Source organism: Pseudophryne corroboree, chromosome 11 (assembly GCF_028390025.1).
Source record: "Pseudophryne corroboree isolate aPseCor3 chromosome 11, aPseCor3.hap2, whole genome shotgun sequence".
In the NCBI taxonomy this organism is placed as follows: Eukaryota; Metazoa; Chordata; class Amphibia; order Anura; family Myobatrachidae; genus Pseudophryne; species Pseudophryne corroboree.
In genome coordinates this window covers 117,620,913-117,642,163 of record NC_086454.1, presented here as the reverse complement: position 1 = coordinate 117,642,163, position 21,251 = coordinate 117,620,913, and the positions used below count along the sequence as shown (strand labels likewise).

Sequence of the window (21,251 nt, the reverse complement as noted above, 5' to 3'; positions counted from 1 at the left end):
AATCGCAGCTGATCCTGACGACACGTCTGCTGTGCCTAGGGATGATTCTGGACACAGTCCAGAAAAAGGTGTTTCTCCCGGAAGAGAAAGCCAGGGAGTTATCCGAGCTAGTCAAGAACCTCCTAAAACCAGGAAAAGTGTCAGTGCATCATTGCACAAGGGTCCTGGTAAAAATGGTGGCTTCCTACGAAGCAATTCCATTCGGCAGATTTCACGCAAGAACTTTTCAGTGGGATCTGCTGGACAAATGGTCCGGATCGCATCTTCAGATGCATCAGCGGATAACCCTATATCCAAGGACAAGGGTGTCTCTCCTGTGGTGGTTACAGAGTGCTCATCTTCTAGAGGGCCGCAGATTCGGCATTCAGGATTGGATGCTGGTGACCACGGAGGCCAGCCCGAGAGGCTGGGGAGCAGTCACACAAGGAAAAAATTTCCAGGGAGTGTGATCAAGTCTGGAGACTTTTCTCCACATAAATATACTGGAGCTAAGGGTAAATTTATAATGCTCTAAGCTTAGCAAGACCTCTGCTTCAAGGTCAGCCGGTATTGATCCAGTGGGAAAAACATCACGGCAGTCGCCCACGTAAACAGACAGGGCGGCACAAGAAGCAGGAGGGCAATGGCAAAAACTGCAAGGACTTTTCGCTGGGCGGAAAATCATGTGATAGCACTGTCAGCAGTGTTTCATTCCGGGAGTGGAAACTGGGAAGCAGACTTCCTCAGCAGGCACGACCTCCACCCGGGAGAGTGGAAAATTCATCGGGAAGTTTTTCCACATGATTGTGAACCGTTGGGAAATACCAAGGTGGACATGATGGCGTCCCGTCTGAACAAAAAACGGGACAGGTATTGCGCCAGGTCAAGAGACCCTCAGGCAATAGCTGTGGACGTTCTGGTAACACCGTGGGTGTACCAGTCGGTGTATGTGTTCCCTACTCTGCTTCTCATACCTAAGGTACTGAGAATTATAAGACGTAGAGGAGTAAGAACTATACTCATGGCTCCGGATTGGCCAAGAAGGACTTGGTACCCGGAACTTCAAGAGATGCTCACAGAGGACTTATGGCCTCTGCCGCTAAGAAGGGACTTGCTTCAGCAAGTACCATGTCTGTTCCAAGACTTACCGCAGCTGCGTTTGACGGCATGGCGGTGGAACGCCGGATCCTAAGGGAAAAAGGCATTCCGGAAGAGGTCATTCCTACCCTGGTCAAAGCCAGGAAGGAGGTGACCGCACAACATTATCACCACATGTGGCGAAAATATGTTGCGTGGTGTGAGGCCAGGAAGGCCCCACGAAGAAATTTCAACTCGGTCGATTCCTGCATTTCCTGCAAACAGGAGTGTCTATGGGCCTCAAATTGGGGCCCATTAAGGTTCAAATTTCGGCCCTGTCGATTTTCTTCCAGAAAGAATTGGCTTCAGTTCCTGAAGTCCAGAAGTTTGTCAAGGGAGTATTGCATATACAACCCCCTTTTGTGCCTCCAGTGGCACTGTGGGATCTCAACGTAGTTCTGGGATTCCTCAAATCACATTGGTTTAAAACCAGTCAAATCTGTGGATTTGAAGCATCTCACATGAAAAGTGACCATGCTCTTGGCCCTGGCCTGGGCCAGGCGAGTGTCAAATTGGTGGTTTTTTTCTCAAAAAAGCCCATATCTGTTTGTCCATTCGGACAGGGCAGAGCTGCGGACTCGTCCCCAGTTCTCTCCCTAAGTTGGTGTCAGTGTTTCACCTGAACCAGCTTATTGTGGTGCCTTGCGCCTACTAGGGACTTGGAGGACTCCAAGTTGCTGGATGTTGTCAGGGCCCTGAAAGTATAGGTTCCAGGACGGCTGGAGTCGGGAAAACTGACTTGCTGTTATCCTGTATGCACCCAACAAACTGGGTGCTCTTGCTTCTAAGCAGACTATTGCTAGTTGGATGTGTAATACAATTCAGCTTGCACATTCTGTGGCAGGCCTGCCACAGCCAAAATACGTAAATGCCCATTCCACAAGGAAGGTGGGCTCATCTTGGGCGGCTGCCCGAGGGGTCTCGGCTTTACAACTTTGCCGAGCGGCTATTTAGTCAGGGGCAAACACGTTTGTAAAATCCTACAAATTTGATACCCTGGCTAAGGAGGACCTGGAGTTCTCTCATTCGGTGCTGCAGAGTCATCCGCACTCTCCCGCCCGTTTGGGAGCTTTGGTATAATCCCCATGGTCCTTTCAGGAACCCCAGCATCCACTAGGACGATAGAGAAAATAAGAATTTACTTACCGATAATTCTATTTCTCGGAGTCCGTAGTGGATGCTGGGCGCCCATCCCAAGTGCGGATTATCTGCATTACTTGTACATAGTTACAAAAATCGGGTTATTATTGTTGTGAGCCATCTTTTCAGAGGCTCCGCTGTTATCATACTGTTAACTGGGTTCAGATCACAGGTTGTACAGTGTGATTAGTGTGGCTGGTATGAGTCTTACCCGGGATTCAAAATCCTTCCTTATTGTGTACGCTCGTCCGGGCACAGTATCCTAACTGAGGCTTGGAGGAGGGTCATAGGGGGAGGAGCCAGTGCACACCACCTGATCCTAAAGCTTTACTTTTTGTGCCCTGTCTCCTGCGGAGCCGCTATTCCCCATGGTCCTTTCAGGAACCCCAGCATCCACTACGGACTCCGAGAAATAGAATTATCGGTAAGTAAATTCTTATTATATATATATATATATATATATATATATATATATATATATATATATATATATATATATATATATATATATATATATATATATATATATATATATATATATATATATATATTCGGAAAAACAGGTATACAGTGCGTAGACACTATATACGGTACCCTACCTGCATAACGAGCTATATTCATAACGGGGCTGAAGCGCGCCGAAAAGGGGCGGGGCTTAGCCCTCACAGCAGTGTTCAGCGCCATTTTCTCTGTCCCCGCCAAAAATGTGTACAGTACAAACGAGGGGGGTGCACAGTGTTTTAGTGTTATATTGAGGGATATATAGCACAGTATAGTGTCGACATGCATGAGTGCTCTGTCACAAACAGCTATGGGGATCACTGTTGGCATCGCCGATGTCTGTTGGTACTTGATACAGTAGATGCAGAGTCAACAGGTCGGTAGTTGTATACTTGTCAAAAGTAAACACTGTATGGGAGACACAGTTGTATGTGGGTGACCCTGTCAGCACCAACTGTTATTACTGGGTGGAAATTAACATGCGGTAACTGCCTTCTACCTGTGTATATATATTTATATGTATATGTATGGTACGGTTCCATGGGCCTGTAGCTCGAGCACAGACATGGTAGTATATGTGGGGGAGCATTATTAAAATTATTTATGTATGCTTCCCTCGGGGTCGCAAATATGTTATTTTGCCTGGTTACTACTCCCTGCCGTTGACGAATACTAGGTGTTCTGTCGACCATAAGGTGTCCTGTTAGATCCACAGTTGGGGCAATCAGTACATGGTCATACACATTCAGAACACATTAATGTCACTAGGGACCCAACGGTTCTGGACAATCCGCTTATATGTATGAGATATCTATCTATCTATCTCTATCTATCTATCTATCTATCTCTCTTTATCTAGGATATGTGTGTATTACATTATGTATATTCATATTATGATTTATAATGAATGCTGAAGTAAAAGTATTCCTTCTCGTGCTGGTCGCTCTGTTGATAAAGCTCTAGGTCGGCCGTGATGAGTTGGTCTCAGATCCTCACAAAGAGTCCGAAGGTTTATTCTTTTCCCGCCGCAGATAGAATACTGTGGAAGTCAACTCCTGGTCGACACGGGGCCCTGTCACAAAGGATCGTACACAGGAAGCATAGTGATATTTTATTTCTATGATTTGGAGTTATTTGCATTACAGAGAGGGGAGGTTTCTTATGTTGATTCTTCTCTATAACATTGCGGCAGGCTGCCGTGCGACGGCACGAGGTGTGGCCGGGGGAATGCTGAGGCTGCCTCCGAGAGATACTGGAGTTTCTTCCTGGGACGGTGTACAGCTGTTTGGGGAGGCCTCAGTTCAGTCAATCTCGGCGGATGCCACTGGTAAGTCTAACTTCGTGAGTTAGACTCCTTCACAACGGTTGGTGACGCATTCTGTTGTGGGATGCAGTCATTTTCACCGTTTCGATACCATTCTTTTTTCCTTTTCGGTGCAGATAGTGGAAGGTGAAAAGGTAAGAGTTCTGCAGCCTTGTTAGTTTCGCAGAAGCGGATGTCGTTTTGTTTCTACCACATCCATCGCATGTTGCTGGGTCTATCTGGCTGGAGCCCACTCCGGTGGGAACTCGTCTACTACTTTTCAGTCAGTCCGGGAATGGACTAGGACCTGTGAGTTAATTATAGAATCCAAAGGGGACATTCTGGCGTTTACAGATGTGTCCTCTCATTGATTTTTCAAATAGATCTTGCTGTTTCCCCCCTGGAAGGGGAGGTAGTACGTGACGCCATTCCAGAGTTGCGTCAGGTTCAGGGCATTGTCCTGCTGTCCCTGTAAAAAAAACCAAAAAACCCCCAAAAAACCCAAATGATTTCTCCTTACGAAGTTGAACTACAGGATGGAATCTCTCAGACCAGGGAGCTCCAGCACGTAAAGATAGTAAGGGGTTTAAAGGCGTTTTTCTCCGCATTCAGCTTAGTGATGGCAGTAGGATGGTATTCTTTCAATAGTAAGAGCCATCGTTATTCTGTATGGGGGCACTCTCCTGATTAAGGAGAGGTCAAGACACAAGTGGTGCAAATCGTAGTTTTCTCTCTGACTGTTCTTCAACACAGGGGAAGCCGGTTATTCCCAACGACGCAGGAGTCGGAGGTGGGTATTGGAGTAGATACGGAACGGTTAAAGTTCTGTGTGTTCCTGTGGAAAGAGGTCTGAGGATCCGGAGTCTGATCAGATTTGCAGTGACAATCCATCAATATGTTCCATTGATGAAGAAGATGGGTGCGGCCTAAGAGGCCTTTTTCGTGAGCTGGTCAAATGCCAGAGTGGTTTTCACGGGGCCAGTTGGAAATAAGGCCCGGGTCTCCCCTGCACATGCGCCGGAATATAATCCTAATGGCCAGGATATCGCTCCTGTGGTGTCTGCTCTGTTCTCACCTCCTAGAGGGACGAACGTTCGGAATCCAGGATGAGATCCTGGTGTCCATGCATGCAGATTTCTGAGACTGGGGAGCAGTCCTTGCAAGGGAAGTATTTCCAGAGGAAAAGGTCAAGCTGGGAAGCTTGTCTGCAATAAGCTTTCTTGAATTAAGAGCTATTTTCAGTGAACATATGCTTCATGATCTGCCCGTGTTAATTCTGTCGGACGATTTGACAGCAGTCGTGTAAGTAAGCCGCTAGGGCGGAACAAGGAGCAAAGCGATGGCAGAAGCCGAAAAAGGTTTTCCGCTGGGTGAAAAGGCTGGTAAACGCTATATTAGCAGCCTTTGTTCCAGATGTGAACGACTGAGAATTAGATTCCTCTGCAGACGTGATCTACATCCGGGAGAAATACAGTCGTCATCAGTTAAAACTTATCGAAGTGACAAGTCTTTGAGGAGTGCCTCAAGTCGACATGCTGGTGTCTCGACTCAACGAGAGATCTCAGGGATATTGTTCCGGGTCGAGGGACACTGAAGCTATAGCAGTGGACGTCCTCGGGACTTCTTGAGTGTTTTCAGTCGGTCTATGTGTCCCCTCTGTTTTCACTCTTCGGAAGGTGATAAACGTAGGAAGAACAAAGGTTCAGGCGATCCCCATTGTTCCGGTCTAACCAAGGAGGGCTTGGTATCCTGTTCTTCAGGGTTTACTCATAGAAGACTCATGGCCTCTTCCTCTACGTGAGGAACTGTTACAGCAAGATCCGGGCGTGTATCTAGACTTACCGCGGCTGCGTTTAATGGCGTGGCAGTTGAATGCCATATCCTAATCAGGCTATACCCAGTGAAGTCATTTCCACACTTCAGGCTAGGAAAGAAGTAACGGCAAAGCCTTACCACCGTGTTTGGAGACAATGTGTGTCTTGGTGTGAATCCAAGAAGCCTACTACGGAAGACTTTCAGATGGGTCGTTCTTCTCCATTCTTTGCAAACAAAGGTGGGTGCAGGCCTAAACTTAGGCTCCATTTAAGTGCGGTTTTGGCCTTATACATTTTCTTTCAAGAAAGAAGTGGCAACCTTTCCGGAAGTTCGGACCTTCGTGAAAGGAGTACTGCACATCCAACCTCCATTTGTGCCCCCGTGGGCACTGTGAGACCTTGACGTGGTGTTGCGTTTTCTTGTGTCACACTGTTTGGAACCTTTGTGTAAGGTTGTGTTAAAAATTCTCTTTTGGAAAGTGGTCATACTATTGGCTTTGACGTCCGCAAGGCGGGTTTCCGAAGTAGCGGCTTTGTCTCACAAGAGCCCTGTTTGATCTTCCATGTGGATAGAGAGGATTTGAGACCTCGGTTAATAGTTCTGCCAAATGTGGTTTCTGGGTTTCGCAGAAATCAGCCTATTTTGATGCCGGTGGTTACTTAAGCTGATTCAAGGTCTCTCGTTGTAGTCAGAGCTTTGAATATTATGTCGCCAATTTGGCTCAGATTGCGGAAACGGAGGCTTTGTTCGTCCGGTATGCTCCCAGCGTGATTGGGACGCCTTCCTCTCTGCAGTCTGTTACACGCTAGATCTGTGATCCGATTCAGCGTGCTCGTTCTACAGCTGGATTGCCGTTACTGAATTCAGTGGTTACCCATTCTACTAAGAAGGTGGGCTTTTCTTGGGCGAATGCCCGAGGAGTCTCGACGATTCAACTTTGCCGAGCGGATACTTGGTTGGGTTCAAACACTTTTCCTAAGCTCTACAAGTTAGATACCCTGGCTGATGGGGACCTCATGTTGCTCAATCGGTGCTGCAGAGTCGTCCGCACTCTCCCGCCCGGTCTGGAGCTTTGGTATAAACCCCATGGTCCTTACGGAGTACCCAGCATCCTCTAGGACATAGGCGAAAATAGGATTTTAATACCTACCGGTAAATCCTTTTCTCTTAGTCCGTAGAGGATGCTGGGCGCCCGTCCCAGTGCGTACTGTGTCTGCAGTTATTGGTTATGGTTACACTCTTGTGGTGTTTCTTTTCTGTCAGGCTGTTGCTGATGTTGTGCATGCCATGGCAGGTGGTGTCTTATTGGTTGTGTTGACACATTGGTTGTGTTACATATTCTCTCAGCATGTGGCTGTGTATTTTTCATGCCTTTGGCTGGTTTTTTGAATGCCACGTTCTGCGGTATGTTCGTGGTGTGAGCTGGTATGACACTCACCGTGTTTAAACAATAAATTCTTTCCTCGAAATGTCCGTCTCCCTGGGCACAGTTTTCTAACTGAGGTCTGGAGGCGGGGCATAGAGGGAGGAGCCAGTTCACACCCATTAAAAGTCTTAATGTGCCCATGTCTCCTGCGGATCCCGTCTATACCCCATGGTCCTTATAGAGTCCCCAGCATCCTCTACGGACTAAGAGAAAAGGATTTACCGGTAGGTATTAAAAACCTATTTTTTACAGTATGGTTGAAATGACCTATCTCCTCTGCTCTGTTTTTAGGGAGTGGTAACTGCTGCCACAAGTCTGATCACCACCCTGGCACAGAAGAATCCTGAAGAGTTTAAGACCTCGGTCTCCCTGGCAGTGTCTCGGCTGAGCAGGGTAATGTCCAATATCTGCCCATTGTTTTTGTGCTTCTGAGTTGGTGAAGAACATGTTGTTGTATAATCTATCTGCAGTGGATCCTGCATAGAAACAAACTGGCATTGGATTGTGTTGTGGAAAAAGTTCCTTCCACTTGATAGTGTCTATGTTCAATTAATTGGAGTTTATTTAATGTAAATATTATTTTCTTGGCCTTGCTCCTAATATTCATAGAGAAGGTGTTGGTCTTGTTTTTTCTGGATGTTTGTTGATGCTACAATTAACTAAAACGTGCCAGCAGGACTAATTCATCACAATGAAAGCATTGCCAAAATGTTGTTCTACTGGCTTGCGATAACTTTAATATAGTAAAATTAGTGAACAGATGTTCTTGTGGGTACTGCCACACAATGACCTGGCACACGCTCCAATTATATAATGGATGATTAAAGTTTCAAAACGTTTTTGTTTCCTTGCACTGAACAAATTGTGTTTTGTACTGGCATGTTCAGGGTTATGGATTTGTACCGCCATATATCCAAAAGGTGTGGAAACTTAGGTTTCCAGTTTAAATTCCCCCCCATCCCACCACATCATTCCTCAACTATCCTCTGATACTCCCTGTAAGTGTCCTGCTTTGATTGTATGCAGTACTTGTGAACTGACTTGTTGTTTTTCCATTTGTAGATTGTCACTTCGGCCTCCACAGACCTGCAAGATTACACCTACTACTTTGTTCCTGCTCCCTGGCTTTCTGTGAAATTATTAAGGCTGTTACAGTGTTATCCCCCCCCAGGTAATGATTTGTGCAGAACTACATTAGAGATTGGCAGCAATAAATTAGTGATAGTCTGTTGCTTAAAACTGTTAATTTAAAACAGAAAATGTTTAAAGGGTATAGATCTGATCTTTCTTATTTATTATTAATAATAATAATAATAATAATAATAATTTGATATTATTATCATCATCATCTCTTAAATGGCATCACAAGGGGTATGCAGCGCCTTACTGAGTACACAAACAGTTGGAACAAAAAAATTAAGTTGCTTGCAGGACATAGACAAAGCGTAATCATAATTCCCAATAAGCAGCAAGGCGACAGATCAGGGCCGAAACTGGGATTTTTGTCACCCAGGGCAAGGAAGTAAATTGCCCCCCACCCTCCCACCATAACTATAGACTCTGCCCTTTCAGACTTTTTTCAACCATGAGAGATGACATAAATGACATACATTTAATATCCATGCCTTAAATATATTAACTAAGGTTTCTTAAATCATCTATATTTTCTTAAAATTACAAATATCGACAGAACAAAATGGTTATATGCCCCTTATACATTGCTACAGTAGTACCCCTTGCACATTATGCCATACAGTGATGCCCCTTATAAGTCTGCCACAGTAATGCCCCTTAAAGGACATCATGCCCCAGTTATGTCCCTTACACATTATGCCCCAGTAATGCCACTTACACATTACTCCCCCATCCCCTGACTTGCCTCCCCCTTTGTCCCTCTAGCAGCAGGGCTCCTCAGCTGTGAACAGGCTGCAGCAGCACATGTATGTTTGAGGAAGCTGCTGCTGCTCCTTGGCCCTCTTCACCCACGCACACACCCCACCCCCTCCCCGTGGCTGCTCCCAGAATGCCATGCATGATGTCATCATGCCCGAAAACTGGCATTCTGGGAGACTGGGACTCCCAAAAACAGTACTAGGCTGCTACAGTTGTAATATGGCGGCATATTAGACTGCTCCAGCGGCCCGGGTGACTGTTCACCAGTGGCAGCACCCCCCTCATGTCCGGCACCTGGGATGGATGCCTCATAGCTGCCCCCTCCCTGCTGAGTTGCAGCCCTGCAGAAACAAAGCATTTGGCACTTACCATTGTGAAGGAAGGTAGAGCACATGAGGGTATAGGGCCCCAGTGTATAAGAGTTTACAGTCTCCACTTTGTGGTAATGAGCCATGGGAATGGATCCATGCACCTCTGTTATTTCTTTGTACATAAGGGCCTCCACCCTTATCACATTTACAGAGAACTAGTAGCTGCTGAGTGGAATCGGTCTGCTTGGCACTGGCAGTTCTCCTCCCATTCAGAGAGTTGAGGGCATGGGGTAGATTTTAGCATAGGTTCAACTGCAGTACTGGTTATTAAGCTGTCCAGAATGTATAGCGAGAACAGGAAACCTTTTAAAAATATTAGCTCATTTCAAGAAGTGCGGTACCACTATCTGGCCTGGCTGTCATTGGTATACTGGTCATAAACCTAACAAGAACTAAACGAATGTCTGTATTTTTAAGAGTGATCCATGTGTTGGCAGCATTATGCATTTCCCGTTTTCAGAATAAAGCCTTACAAAGAAATTACATTCTGGGCGAATCTGGTCACCCGGCCGAATCATCGGTACAATAGCCGCCCTGCCCTGTACAGCAGCCCGATCTCGCACAAGTGTTTGGTGCCCCATAGGGTAGTGAGCACTTTTGTGCAAAGGGTATAAGATGTGGTCCCGTTCATCAGCATTTAACCCCTTCGGTGGTATGCCCGGAAGTTGTCCAGGGTAGCCAGCACTAACGACACTGGCAACCCCGGAAGATTTCCGTGCATACTACCTGCTGATTCCCTGGTGACATCACTGCAGCGTGCACTGCACCCAGGACTCTGCATACCCCATTATGGAGTTAAACTCGCCCCCAGGACTCCTGTTGGCCGGGGGCGGCTTAGCTGTATAATGGCTTATGGAAATCAGCGCTGCGGCAGGTGATGTCCGCGGGCGATCGCCAGGCGGTAACATCGCCCTGCCCCGTCACTCGCGCCCCCCCAACAGCTTCCTTACCACTCTCACGTCAATTTAAATACACCCCTCCCCCCCAGGGTGTGTGTTTAAATTGAAAACTCGCCACTGAAGGGGTTAAATGCATTGTTAGTGGTGCATACATGGTTTTCCCATTATAAACCACAGCATGAGAACACTGCCCCATCTCTCCGTTTCAGTTCTCCACTCATTGTGACTTGCATATAGAAAAACACATGGCACCAGTTTCAGCAATTAAGTACAAGAACATAGAGCTATAATATACTGGTGCACCTCTGTAAATGTTATATTTGGAATAAAGACCTGTACGTCAAAAAGACACACTGGCCGATATATTGGCAGTTCTATTGAACGGGCGATATATCGCGGGGTCGTCGGCCAGTGTGTACGAGCGATATGTCTTTGAACTCTGTCGTTCAGACATATCGCGTCGGCCCGCAGCACAGCCGACGGCCAATATATCTACCGATATATTGGCACATCGCTGTGTGTGTGTGCGGGCGACCAGCCGGCCGCCCGTACACATGCTGCGGCAGCCGACGGTGACTGAACGCTTAACTGGGTGGGCGTGTGTACGCGCCCGCCCAGTTCATGACGTCAGTCCCCGATGGATCGGGCAGTGTGTATGCACAGCACACTGCCCGATCCAACCATAGATATATCTGCCGATCAATTGATCGGCAGATATTTCTATCAGTGTATAGCCACCTTTTAGATGCTGCCTTTACAGTAACTAAGAAATAATAAAAGCACAATGAAAAATATAAAAAAAATCTTGTTCCCACGCTCCCTTATGTGTGTTCCCTTGAGTTGCTGTACCCCCCCTCCTCCCCCCCCCCCCACCCCACCCACCCCATTTATCTTTTATATATTTGCACTTTGCTATTTGAATATTTGTTGCAGGTTGTATGGTTACTATTTTTTATGCTATAGTCATGGAACACATTCAGTTGCCGATATCAATACACTTGGTACTTATCTATCTAGAACCGGTTATCTATTTCCAATAGCATTACTCTCTTCGTCCATTGGTTGGCTATGCTAATACTTATTAGGTCACTGGATCTAACTACTTCGGTAACTCGGCATTATTGTTCTTCGATATTGTTTTGACTCTGCATGTGACTATTTTTACACGGTATCTCGATGGGTGATCCTGATCCTTTCCATTTGATGTGTTAATCTTTTCTCTTTTATCTCTGTTTATGTTTCATGACTATGTATTTGCTGCCTGTGTACTATTTTGTGTAAACGAATAAATTAGATTTAAAAAAATAAATCTATAAAATAAAAAAACAAACGTAAAAATAACTAAAACCTTTGGATATTTTAGTGACTGGTTTTGTAAAATGTAGATATTGCCTGTAAATCTCTACATGACTATTACAGTAGACTGTCCCTACTGCTTTGGCTGATGGATCAGTCAGGCTGCTAGCCGTATTGAGAATATGTAGCAAATGCCTCCACAGACCACCATAACCTTAGTAACATACTGTATGTACATTTAGGCTGTCTCACAACCCCTTAGAATTTCTTTACCTGTACATAGTACAATCATCAATGTTTATATTTCGACTCTTGCAAAAAGTACAAATGTTACATCTTGTATGCTAGTTAGTGCCATTTCTGGTAGCTGTGGTTATCCATTAGTCTAGTCGCTTGTATTCACGTTCATGTGTGGATTGTGTAACATTGCTTAGAACTAATCTGTAGTTGCAAAGTAAAATGTTATTTCTTTATTGTCCACTAGGGGGCACAGGAGCATTATGTTGGGTATAGGCTGGGGAGGGATGTTATTTGTGTGCCAGGGGGATTTACCTTAAAGTAATTACATTTCAGAAGACCCTGCAGTCCGAGGACGGCTGACAGAGTGCTTGGAGACCATTCTGAATAAGGCCCAGGAACCCCCAAAATCCAAGAAAGTACAACATTCAAATGCCAAGAATGCGGTCTTGTTCGAGGCAATCAGCCTTATTATCTATCATGACAGGTGAGCCAAAGTCTAAGGCATGTTTACAGTTACTTGAAATGTTTTTAGATAAGCTTGCGGCTGGTGCCCTGGTTCCCAATCTGTTTGGTGTGATCTGACTGCTCACAAATGTGGCAAAGTCTATTGAATTCAAATAACTACATAATAGTATATTTGGAATTGTAGTAAACATGTTCTATTTACTGTTAATAGATATAGAATTAAAACTGTGTATTTCTACTAGTTATAAGAATATACCCCACTTCCCTGACTTTTTTCTTTTTTGTAACCCAGTGAGTCTGGATTCATGATGCAAGAATTTGACATATTGCAGTTTTTATGCATCCTTTGCCTTGACGAGTGTTATATAGCTGTGCATATATTTTCTTTAAAAGTTGTTGTTATTATTATTATTATTATTATTATTATTATTGGGTCTGATTCTGATTTGAAAGTAAGGTGAAAAAGCAAGTGTTGTAAATTTTTGTATGAAACAAACCATGTTGCAATGCAAGGATAGCAAATTCATTGTATTTTTTTTTTCTGTGCAGGGTAAATACTGGCTGCATTTGCATGTAGCTCACAAATGTTAAACAGCTTTGTTTTTACACTGTAATTTAGATTTTAGTTTGGACACATCCCACCCAAATCTAACACTCTCTGCACATGTTACATCTGCCTATGTTGTTTTGTTTTTGCTCTTTGCTTTGCTTCCAAATCCGAATCAGATCCCGGTTACATGGTTTTTCTTTTGTTTTATCTTATGTTTAGGCAGATTTTTATTTTTTTTAGTGCAAATTGTATTTCTAAAGAAGGTTACTGTATGAGCAATCAGTATAGTCAACAGTGAAATAAATGCTTTTCAAAACACTGAAATTATTCTATGTAATGGCTTTGATCGTCTTGTGATGCCTTTCCTCAATTTTCTATAAAGACTGTAAAGCCCCCACTCCAGTTTCACAGTTTATGTAAACTATTATCCTGCCATCATAATAGCATAATAATACATATTCTTGTGATTATGCCTACTGATTATAAGACAAGGAACATGTTTTGTTAACATTCGCTTTTTAAGGCCACCTGACCAAAATATATACTTCTGCCATACTTGGTTATACGGGATGGTAATATTTGGTGGAATTGTAGTTTTCCGGACTAGCACCCTTAGTATGTTCAACTGATGCCCATATATTGGTGAACTAAACTCTACTGCAGTGCATACTGGGTATTGTAGTTCAATAACAATTGGCGTGTGAGAGGTTGCCTAAGACCACCTAACTTCATAGCAGACAACCTCTGTTGTAGCTTTAAATGCCACCTGCATTCAGGTCTTTCCAATTCTGCAGCTCCGAAGGGAGATTTCAGCACTACAGTCTACCAGGCCATTACACATAGCCCATGTGTCTCTTCTATCCTGCTCTCCAGTGAGCCCAATCTGTTGGTTCGGGCATGCAACCAGCTGGGCCAGTTCCTGCAGCATCGGGAGACCAATCTGCGCTACCTAGCATTGGAGAGCATGTGTACCCTGGCTAGCTCGGAGTTCTCACACGAGGCTGTCAAGACTCATATTGAAACTGTAATCAATGCACTAAAGGTGAGTGACCAGTGGTATTCGTATGACATTTAGACTTTATATAGTCGCAGAAACTCTGCATTCTACCCCCTTTCAGACATGAGTCGGGGCTCTGACACAGCGCTGACCCAGGTTTTTGAACATTCCTTCAACCCAGGTCTCTGCTATGGAACCCCTTTCACACTACACATTGGACCTGGGAGATTCCCTGGTCAAACCCATTCGCACTGAACCCGTTTCTGCCCGTTACTCTAGTGAGCCATGGCTGCGTCTGCCCCACTGTCGTGCTCTGATTAGATGAGGACATCGGCATGCGCCCCAAACTGGCAGTCAACAGATTTTCACCGCAACCCGGGTCTAAAAACTATTTCACACTACAGACAACCCTGATCGGTCCTGAGAATAACCCGGGTACTGAACAGGGTAGCAGACATGGGACATCCGACCCACGTCAGGCCTGGTCGTACATAGCCGAGACCTGGGTTGAGTCACAAGCCCCGGCAATATCCTGGGTAGAAAGTCTGTCTGAAAGGGGTATTCATTTACATTGTTTACTCTGGAGAGTTCTCTGAAGCTCACTTGTGTAGAAGCCAGCTGATCTGGTGTTGTAGTATTTAATACACTAAAGAATTTGTGGAAGTTGTGATACAAGAACACTTTCCTAGGCCATTATTGCAGTGCACTGTATATATACTGTATATATTTGGCCAATATCGGTCATATGAAAAAAGAATTTTTAGAAAGCAAAGTACTTTTTGAGATCATATATTTAATAACCCAAAGAAATGCTATGTTTCCTCTGCTCTTCCGCCTGTCACCTGGTTGCCTCACCGCCCTGTTTGCAATATTCAATTTGCATTAATTGTCAGTAAATAAATTGCATGAATTAATAACTGATAGAGATATTGTCTAGAAAATAGTTTCAGATTATTTGCCCGGTGTCTTTCCTTAGCATGTCCCATGTGATTCTGAACCCAATTTGAAGACACTGGACAAAGTTATTAGGTGGTAAAAGGAAAAGCTTCTTTATTAACCCAACTTTATTATAAAACTATGAAACCAGCCTGAAACTAGAGAGTCTGGCTTCATGGGCACTAGCCTCCAATGACTATTATTTTAATAATTTTGGAAATTCAGGGTTGTATTTAATTTAGAATTCCCCCTCTTGAGACGCATGACACCTATACCTACTGTAGGTTTCATTCCCCCCTTCTCTGTCCATTTGTACTCTACTACAGTATATTACAGCACATACCAATCTCACAGAGACTGATGCTCTACCTGTTATTTCTCTGACGTCCTAGTGGATGCTGGGAACTCCGTAAGGACCATGGGGAATAGACGGGCTCCGCAGGAGACTGGGCACTCTAAAAGAAAGATTAGGTACTATCTGGTGTGCACTGGCTCCTCCCTCTATGCCCCTCCTCCAGACCTCAGTTAGATTTCTGTGCCCGGCCGAGCTGGATGCACACTAGGGGCTCTCCTGAGCTCCTAGAAAGAAAGTATATGTTAGGTTTTTTATTTTACAGTGAGACCTGCTGGCAACAGGCTCACTGCAACGAGGGACTAAGGGGAGAAGAAGCGAACCTACCTGCTTGCAGCTAGCTTGGGCTTCTTAGGCTACTGGACACCATTAGCTCCAGAGGGATCGACCGCAGGACCCGTCCTTGGTGTTCGTTCCCGGAGCCGCGCCGCCGTCCCCCTTACAGAGCCAGAAGCATGAAGATGGTCCGGAAAATCGGCGGCAGAAGACTTCAGTCTTCACCAAGGTAGCGCACAGCACTGCAGCTGTGCGCCATTGCTCCTCATACACACTTCACATTCCGGTCACTGAGGTTGCAGGGCGCTGGGGGGGGGGCGCCCTGAGCAGCAATGAAAACACCTTGGCTGGCAAAATAATCACAATATATAGCCCCAGAGGCTATATATGTGATAATTACCCCTGCCAGAATCCATAAAAAAGCGGGAGAAAAGTCAGCGAAAAAGGGGCGGAGCTATCTCCCTCGGCACACTGGCGCCATTTTCTCTTCACAGTGTAGCTGGAAGACAGCTCCCCAGGCTCTCCCCTGTAGTTTTCAGGCTCAAAGGGTTAAAAAGAGAGGGGGGGCACTAAATTTAGGCGCAATATTGTTTATACAAGCAGCTATTGGGGAAAATTCACTCAGTGATAGTGTTTATCCCTACATTATATAGCGCTCTGGTGTGTGCTGGCATTCTCTCTCTCTGTCTCCCCAAAGGGCTGTGTGGGGTCCTGTCCTCAGTCAGAGCATTCCCTGTGTGTGTGCGGTGTGTCGGTACGGCTGTGTCGACATGTTTGATGAGGAGGCTTATGTGGAGGCGGAGCAGATGCCGATAAATGGGATGTCGCCCCCTGTGGGCCGACACCAGAGTGGATGGATAGGTGGAAGGTATTAACCGACAGTGTCAACTCCTTACATAAAAGGCTGGATGACGTAACAGCTATGGGACAGCCGGCTTCTCAGCCCGCGCCTGCCCAGGCGTCTCAAAGGCCATCAGGGGCTCAAAAACGCCCGCTCCCTCAGATGGCAGACACACATGTCGACACGGAGTCTGACTCCAGTGTCGACGAGGTTGAGACATATACACAATCCACTAGGAACATCCGTTACATGATCCCGGCAATAAAAAATGTGTTACACATTTCTGACATTAACCCAAGTACCACTAAAAAAGGGTTTTATGTTTGGGGAGAAAAAGCAGGCAGTGTTTTGTTCCCCCATCAAATGAGTGAATGAAGTGTGAAAAAGCGTGGGTTCCCCCGATAAGAAACTGGTAATTTCTAAAAAGTTACTGATGGCGTACCTTTTCCCGCCAGAGGATAAGTTACGCTGGGAGATATCCCCTAGGGTGGATAAGGCGCTCACACGTTTGTCAAAAAAGGTGGCACTGCCGTCTTAGGATACGGCCACTTTGAAGGTACCTGCTGATAAAAAGCAGGAGGCTATCCTGAAGTCTGTATTTACACACTCAGGTACTAGACTGAGACCTGCAGATAGTGCTGCTGCAGCGTGGTCTGTAACCCTGTCAAACAGGGATACTATTTTGCGAACATAAGACGTCGTCTTATATATGAGGGATGCACAGAGGGATATTTTGCCGGCTGGCATCCAGAATTAATGCAATGTCCATTCTGTCAGGAGGGTATTAGAGACCCGACACTGGACAGGTGATGCTGACTTTAAAAGGCACATAGAGCCTTATAAGGGTGAGGAATTGTTTGGGGATGGTCTCTGGGACCTCGTATCCACAGCAACAGCTGGGAAGAAATTTTTTTACCTCAGGTTTCCTCACAGCCTAAGAAAGCACTGTATTATCAGGTACAGTCCTTTCGGCTTCAGAAAAGCAAGCGGGTCAAAGGCGCTTCCTTTCTGCACAGAGACGAGGGAAGAGGGAAAAAGCTGCACCAGTCAGCCAGTTCCCAGAATCAAAATTCTTCCCCCGCTTCCTCTGAGTCCACCGCATGACGCGGGGGCTCCACAGGCGTAGCCAGGTACGGTGGGGGGCCGCCTCAAAAATTTCAGCGATCAGTGGGCTCGCTCACAGGTGGATCCCTGGATCCTTCAAGTAGTATCTCAGGGGTACAGGCTGGAATTCGAGGCGTCTCCCCCCCGCCGTTTCCTCAAATCTGCCTTGCCGACAACTCCCTCAGGCAGGGAGGCTGTGCTAGAGGCAATTCACAAGCTGTATTCCCAGCAGGTGATAGTCAAGGTGCCCCTACTTCAACAAGTACGGGGTTACTATTCCACACTGTTTGTGGTACCGAAACCGGACGGTTCGGTGAGACCCATTTTAAATTTGAAGTCCTTGAACACATACATAAAAAAATTCAAGTTCAAGATGGAATCGCTCAGGGCGGTTATTGCAAGCCTGGAGGAGGGGGATTACATGGTATCCCTGGACATCAAGGATGCTTACCTACATGTCCCCATTTACCATCCTCACCAGGAGTACCTCAGATTTGTGGTACAGGATTGCCATTACCAATTCCAAACACTGCCGTTTGGACTGTCCACGGCACCGAGGGTCTTTACCAAGGTAATGGCAGAAATGATGATACTCCTTCGAAAAAAGGGAGTTTTTAATTATCCCGTACTTGGACGATCTCCTTATAAAGGCGAGGTCCATGGAGCAGTTGTTGGTCGGAGTAGCACTATCTCGGGAAGTGCTACAACAGCACGGATGGATTCTATACATTCCAAAGTCACAGCTGGTTCCTACCACACGCCTGCTGTTCCTGGGGATGGTTCTTGACACAGAACAGAAAAAAGTGTTTCTCCCGCAGGAGAAAGCCAAGGAGCTGTCATCTCTAGTCAGAGACCTCCTGAAACCAAAACAGGTATCGGTGCATCACTGCACACGAGTCCTGGGAAAAATGGTAGCTTCTTACGAAGCAAAATTCCATTCGGCAGGTTCCATGCAAGAACCTTTCAGTGGGACCTCTTGGACAAGTGGTCGGAATCGCATCTTCAGATGCATCGGCTGATAACCCTGTCTCCAAGGACCAGGGTATCTCTACTGTGGTGGCTGCAGAGTGCTCATCTTCAAGAGGGCCGCAGATTCGGCATACAGGACTGGGTCCTGGTAACCACGGATGCCAGCCTTCGAGGCTGGGGGGCAGTCACACAGGGAAGAAATTTCCAAGGACTTTGGTCAAGTCAGGAGTCGTCCCTACACATAAATATTCTGGAACTGAGGGCCATTTACAATGCCCTAAGTCTGGCAAGGCCTCTGCTTCAAAACCAGCCGGTACTGATCCAATCAGACAACATCACGGCAGTCGCCCATGTAAACCGACAGGGCGGCACAAGAAGCAGGATGGCGATGGCAGAAGCCACAAGGATTCTCCGATGGGCGGAAAATCACGTCTTAGCACTGTCAGCAGTGTTCATTCCGGGAGTGGACAACTGGGAAGCAGACTTCCTCAGCAGACACGACCGACACCCGGGAGAGTGGGGACTTCATCCAGAAGTCTTCCAACTGTTGGTAAACCGTTGGGAAAGGCCACAGGTGGACATGATGGCGTCCCGCCTAAACAAAAAACTAGATATTGCGCCAGGTCAAGGGACCCTCAGGCAATAGCTGTGGACGCTCTAGTGACACCGTGGGTGTACCAGTCGGTTTATGTATTCCCTCCTCTACCTCTCATACCAAAGGTACTGAGAATAATCAGAAAACGAGGAGTAAGAACGATACTCGTGGTTCCGGATGGGCCAAGAAGAGCTTGGTACCCAGAACTTCAAGAAATAATATCAGAGGACCCATGGCCTCTACCGCTCAGACAGGATCTGCTACAGCAGGGGCCCTGTCTGTTCCAAGACTTACCGCGGCTGCGTTGGACGGCATGGCGGTTGAATTCCGGATCCTAAAGCAAAAGGGCATTCCGGAGGAAGTCATTCCTACGCTGATAAAAGCCAGGAAAGAAGTAACCGCAAACCATTATCACCGTATTTGGCGAAAATATGTTGCGTGGTGTGAGGCCAGGAAGGCCCCAACAGAGGAATTTCAGCTGGGTCGTTTTCTGCACTTCCTACAGTCAGGAGTGACTATGGGCCTAAATTTGGGTTCCATTAAGGTCCAGATTTCGGCTCTGTCGATTTTCTTCCAGAAAGAACTGGCTTCACTGCCTGGAGTTCAGACATTTGTAAAGGGAGTGCTACATATTCAGCCCCTTTTTTGTGCCTTCTGTGGCACCTTGGGATCTCAACGTGGTGTTGAGTTTCTTAAAATCACATTGGTTTGAGCCACTTAAAAACTGTGGATTTGAAATATCTCACGTGGAAAGTGGTCATGTTATTGGCCTTGGCTTCGGCCAGGCGTGTGTTAGAATTGGCGGCTTTGTCATGTAAAAGCCCTTATCTGATTTTCCATATGGATAGGGCAGAATTGAGGACTCGTCCCCAGTTTCTCCCTAAGGTGGTATCAGCTTTTCACTTGAACCAACCTATTGTAGTGCCTGCGGCTACTAGGGACTTAAAAGATTCCAAGTTACTGGACGTAGTCAGGGCCTTAAAAAATTATATTTCCAGGACGGCTGGAGTCAGGAAAACTGACTCTTTTTTTTATCCTGTAGGCACCCAACAAAATAGGTGCTCCTGCTTCTAAGCAGACTATTGTTCGCTGAATTTGTAGCACAATTCAGCTGGAGCATTCTGCGGCTGGATTGCCGCATCCTAAATCAGTAACAGCCCATTCCACGAGGAAAGTGGGCTCATCTTGGGCGGCTGCCCGAGGGGTCTCGACTTTACAACTTTGCCGAGCTGCAACTTGGTCAGGGGCAAACACGTTTGCTAAATTCTACAAATTTGATACTCTGGCTAAGGAGGACCTGGAGTTCTCTCATTCGGTGCTGCAGAGTCATCCGCACTCTCCTGCCCGTTTGGGAGCTTTGGTATAATCCCCATGGTCCTTACGGAGTTCCCAGCATCCACTAGGACGTCAGAGAAAATAAGATTTTACTCACCGGTAAATCTATTTCTCTTAGTCCGTAGTGGATGCTGGGCGCCCATCCCAAGTGCGGATTGTCTGCAATACTTGTATATAGTTATTGCCTAACTAAAGGGTTATTGTTGAGCCATCTGTTGAGAGGCTCAGTTATATTTCATACTGTTAACTGGGTATAGTATCACGAGTTATACGGTGTGATTGGTGTGGCTGGTATGAGTCTTACCCGGGATTCAAAATCCTTCCTTATTGTGTCAGCTCTTCCGGGCACAGTATCCTAACTGAGGTCTGGAGGAGGGGCATAGAGGGAGGAGCCAGTGCACACCAGATAGTACCTAATCTTTCTTTTAGAGTGCCCAGTCTCCTGCGGAGCCCGTCTATTCCCCATGGTCCTTACGGAGTTCCCAGCATCCACTACGGACTACGAGAAATAGATTTACCGGTGAGTAAAATCTTATTTTTTGCTCTACAGACAGAAAGAGACGTAAGTGTGCGGCAGCGGGCGGTGGACCTGCTGTATGCCATGTGTGACCGAAGCAATGCTCAGCAGATTGTAGCAGAGATGCTGAACTACTTGGAGACGGCTGATTACTCCATTCGTGAGGAGATTGTAAGAACGAATGTAGAATATATATGTGCAATATAAATGACCGCCTGTAGGATATACTGTGTATATATAATATTCTGTGTGTAATTACTGCTCGTTTAGTTGTATATGTGCTGTTCATGCCCTTCACATGTTGGGTGGATGCT

General features: G+C 46.0%; 1 protein-coding gene across 3 annotated transcripts in view; it reads left to right on the top strand.

Annotated features, from left to right (window-relative positions):
• Nucleotides 1–21,251, top strand: part of AP2A2 (adaptor related protein complex 2 subunit alpha 2) — a 186,317-nt gene that overhangs the window by 104,047 nt on the left and 61,019 nt on the right. For all 3 annotated transcript variants that reach the window (XM_063944761.1, XM_063944760.1, XM_063944759.1), the window contains 5 exons: nt 7,593–7,694; nt 8,364–8,472; nt 12,334–12,484; nt 13,889–14,057; nt 20,971–21,108. In XM_063944761.1, coding sequence (XP_063800831.1) covers nt 7,593–7,694; nt 8,364–8,472; nt 12,334–12,484; nt 13,889–14,057; nt 20,971–21,108 — 669 coding nt within the window. The remainder of the gene's footprint in view (nt 1–7,592; nt 7,695–8,363; nt 8,473–12,333; nt 12,485–13,888; nt 14,058–20,970; nt 21,109–21,251) is intronic.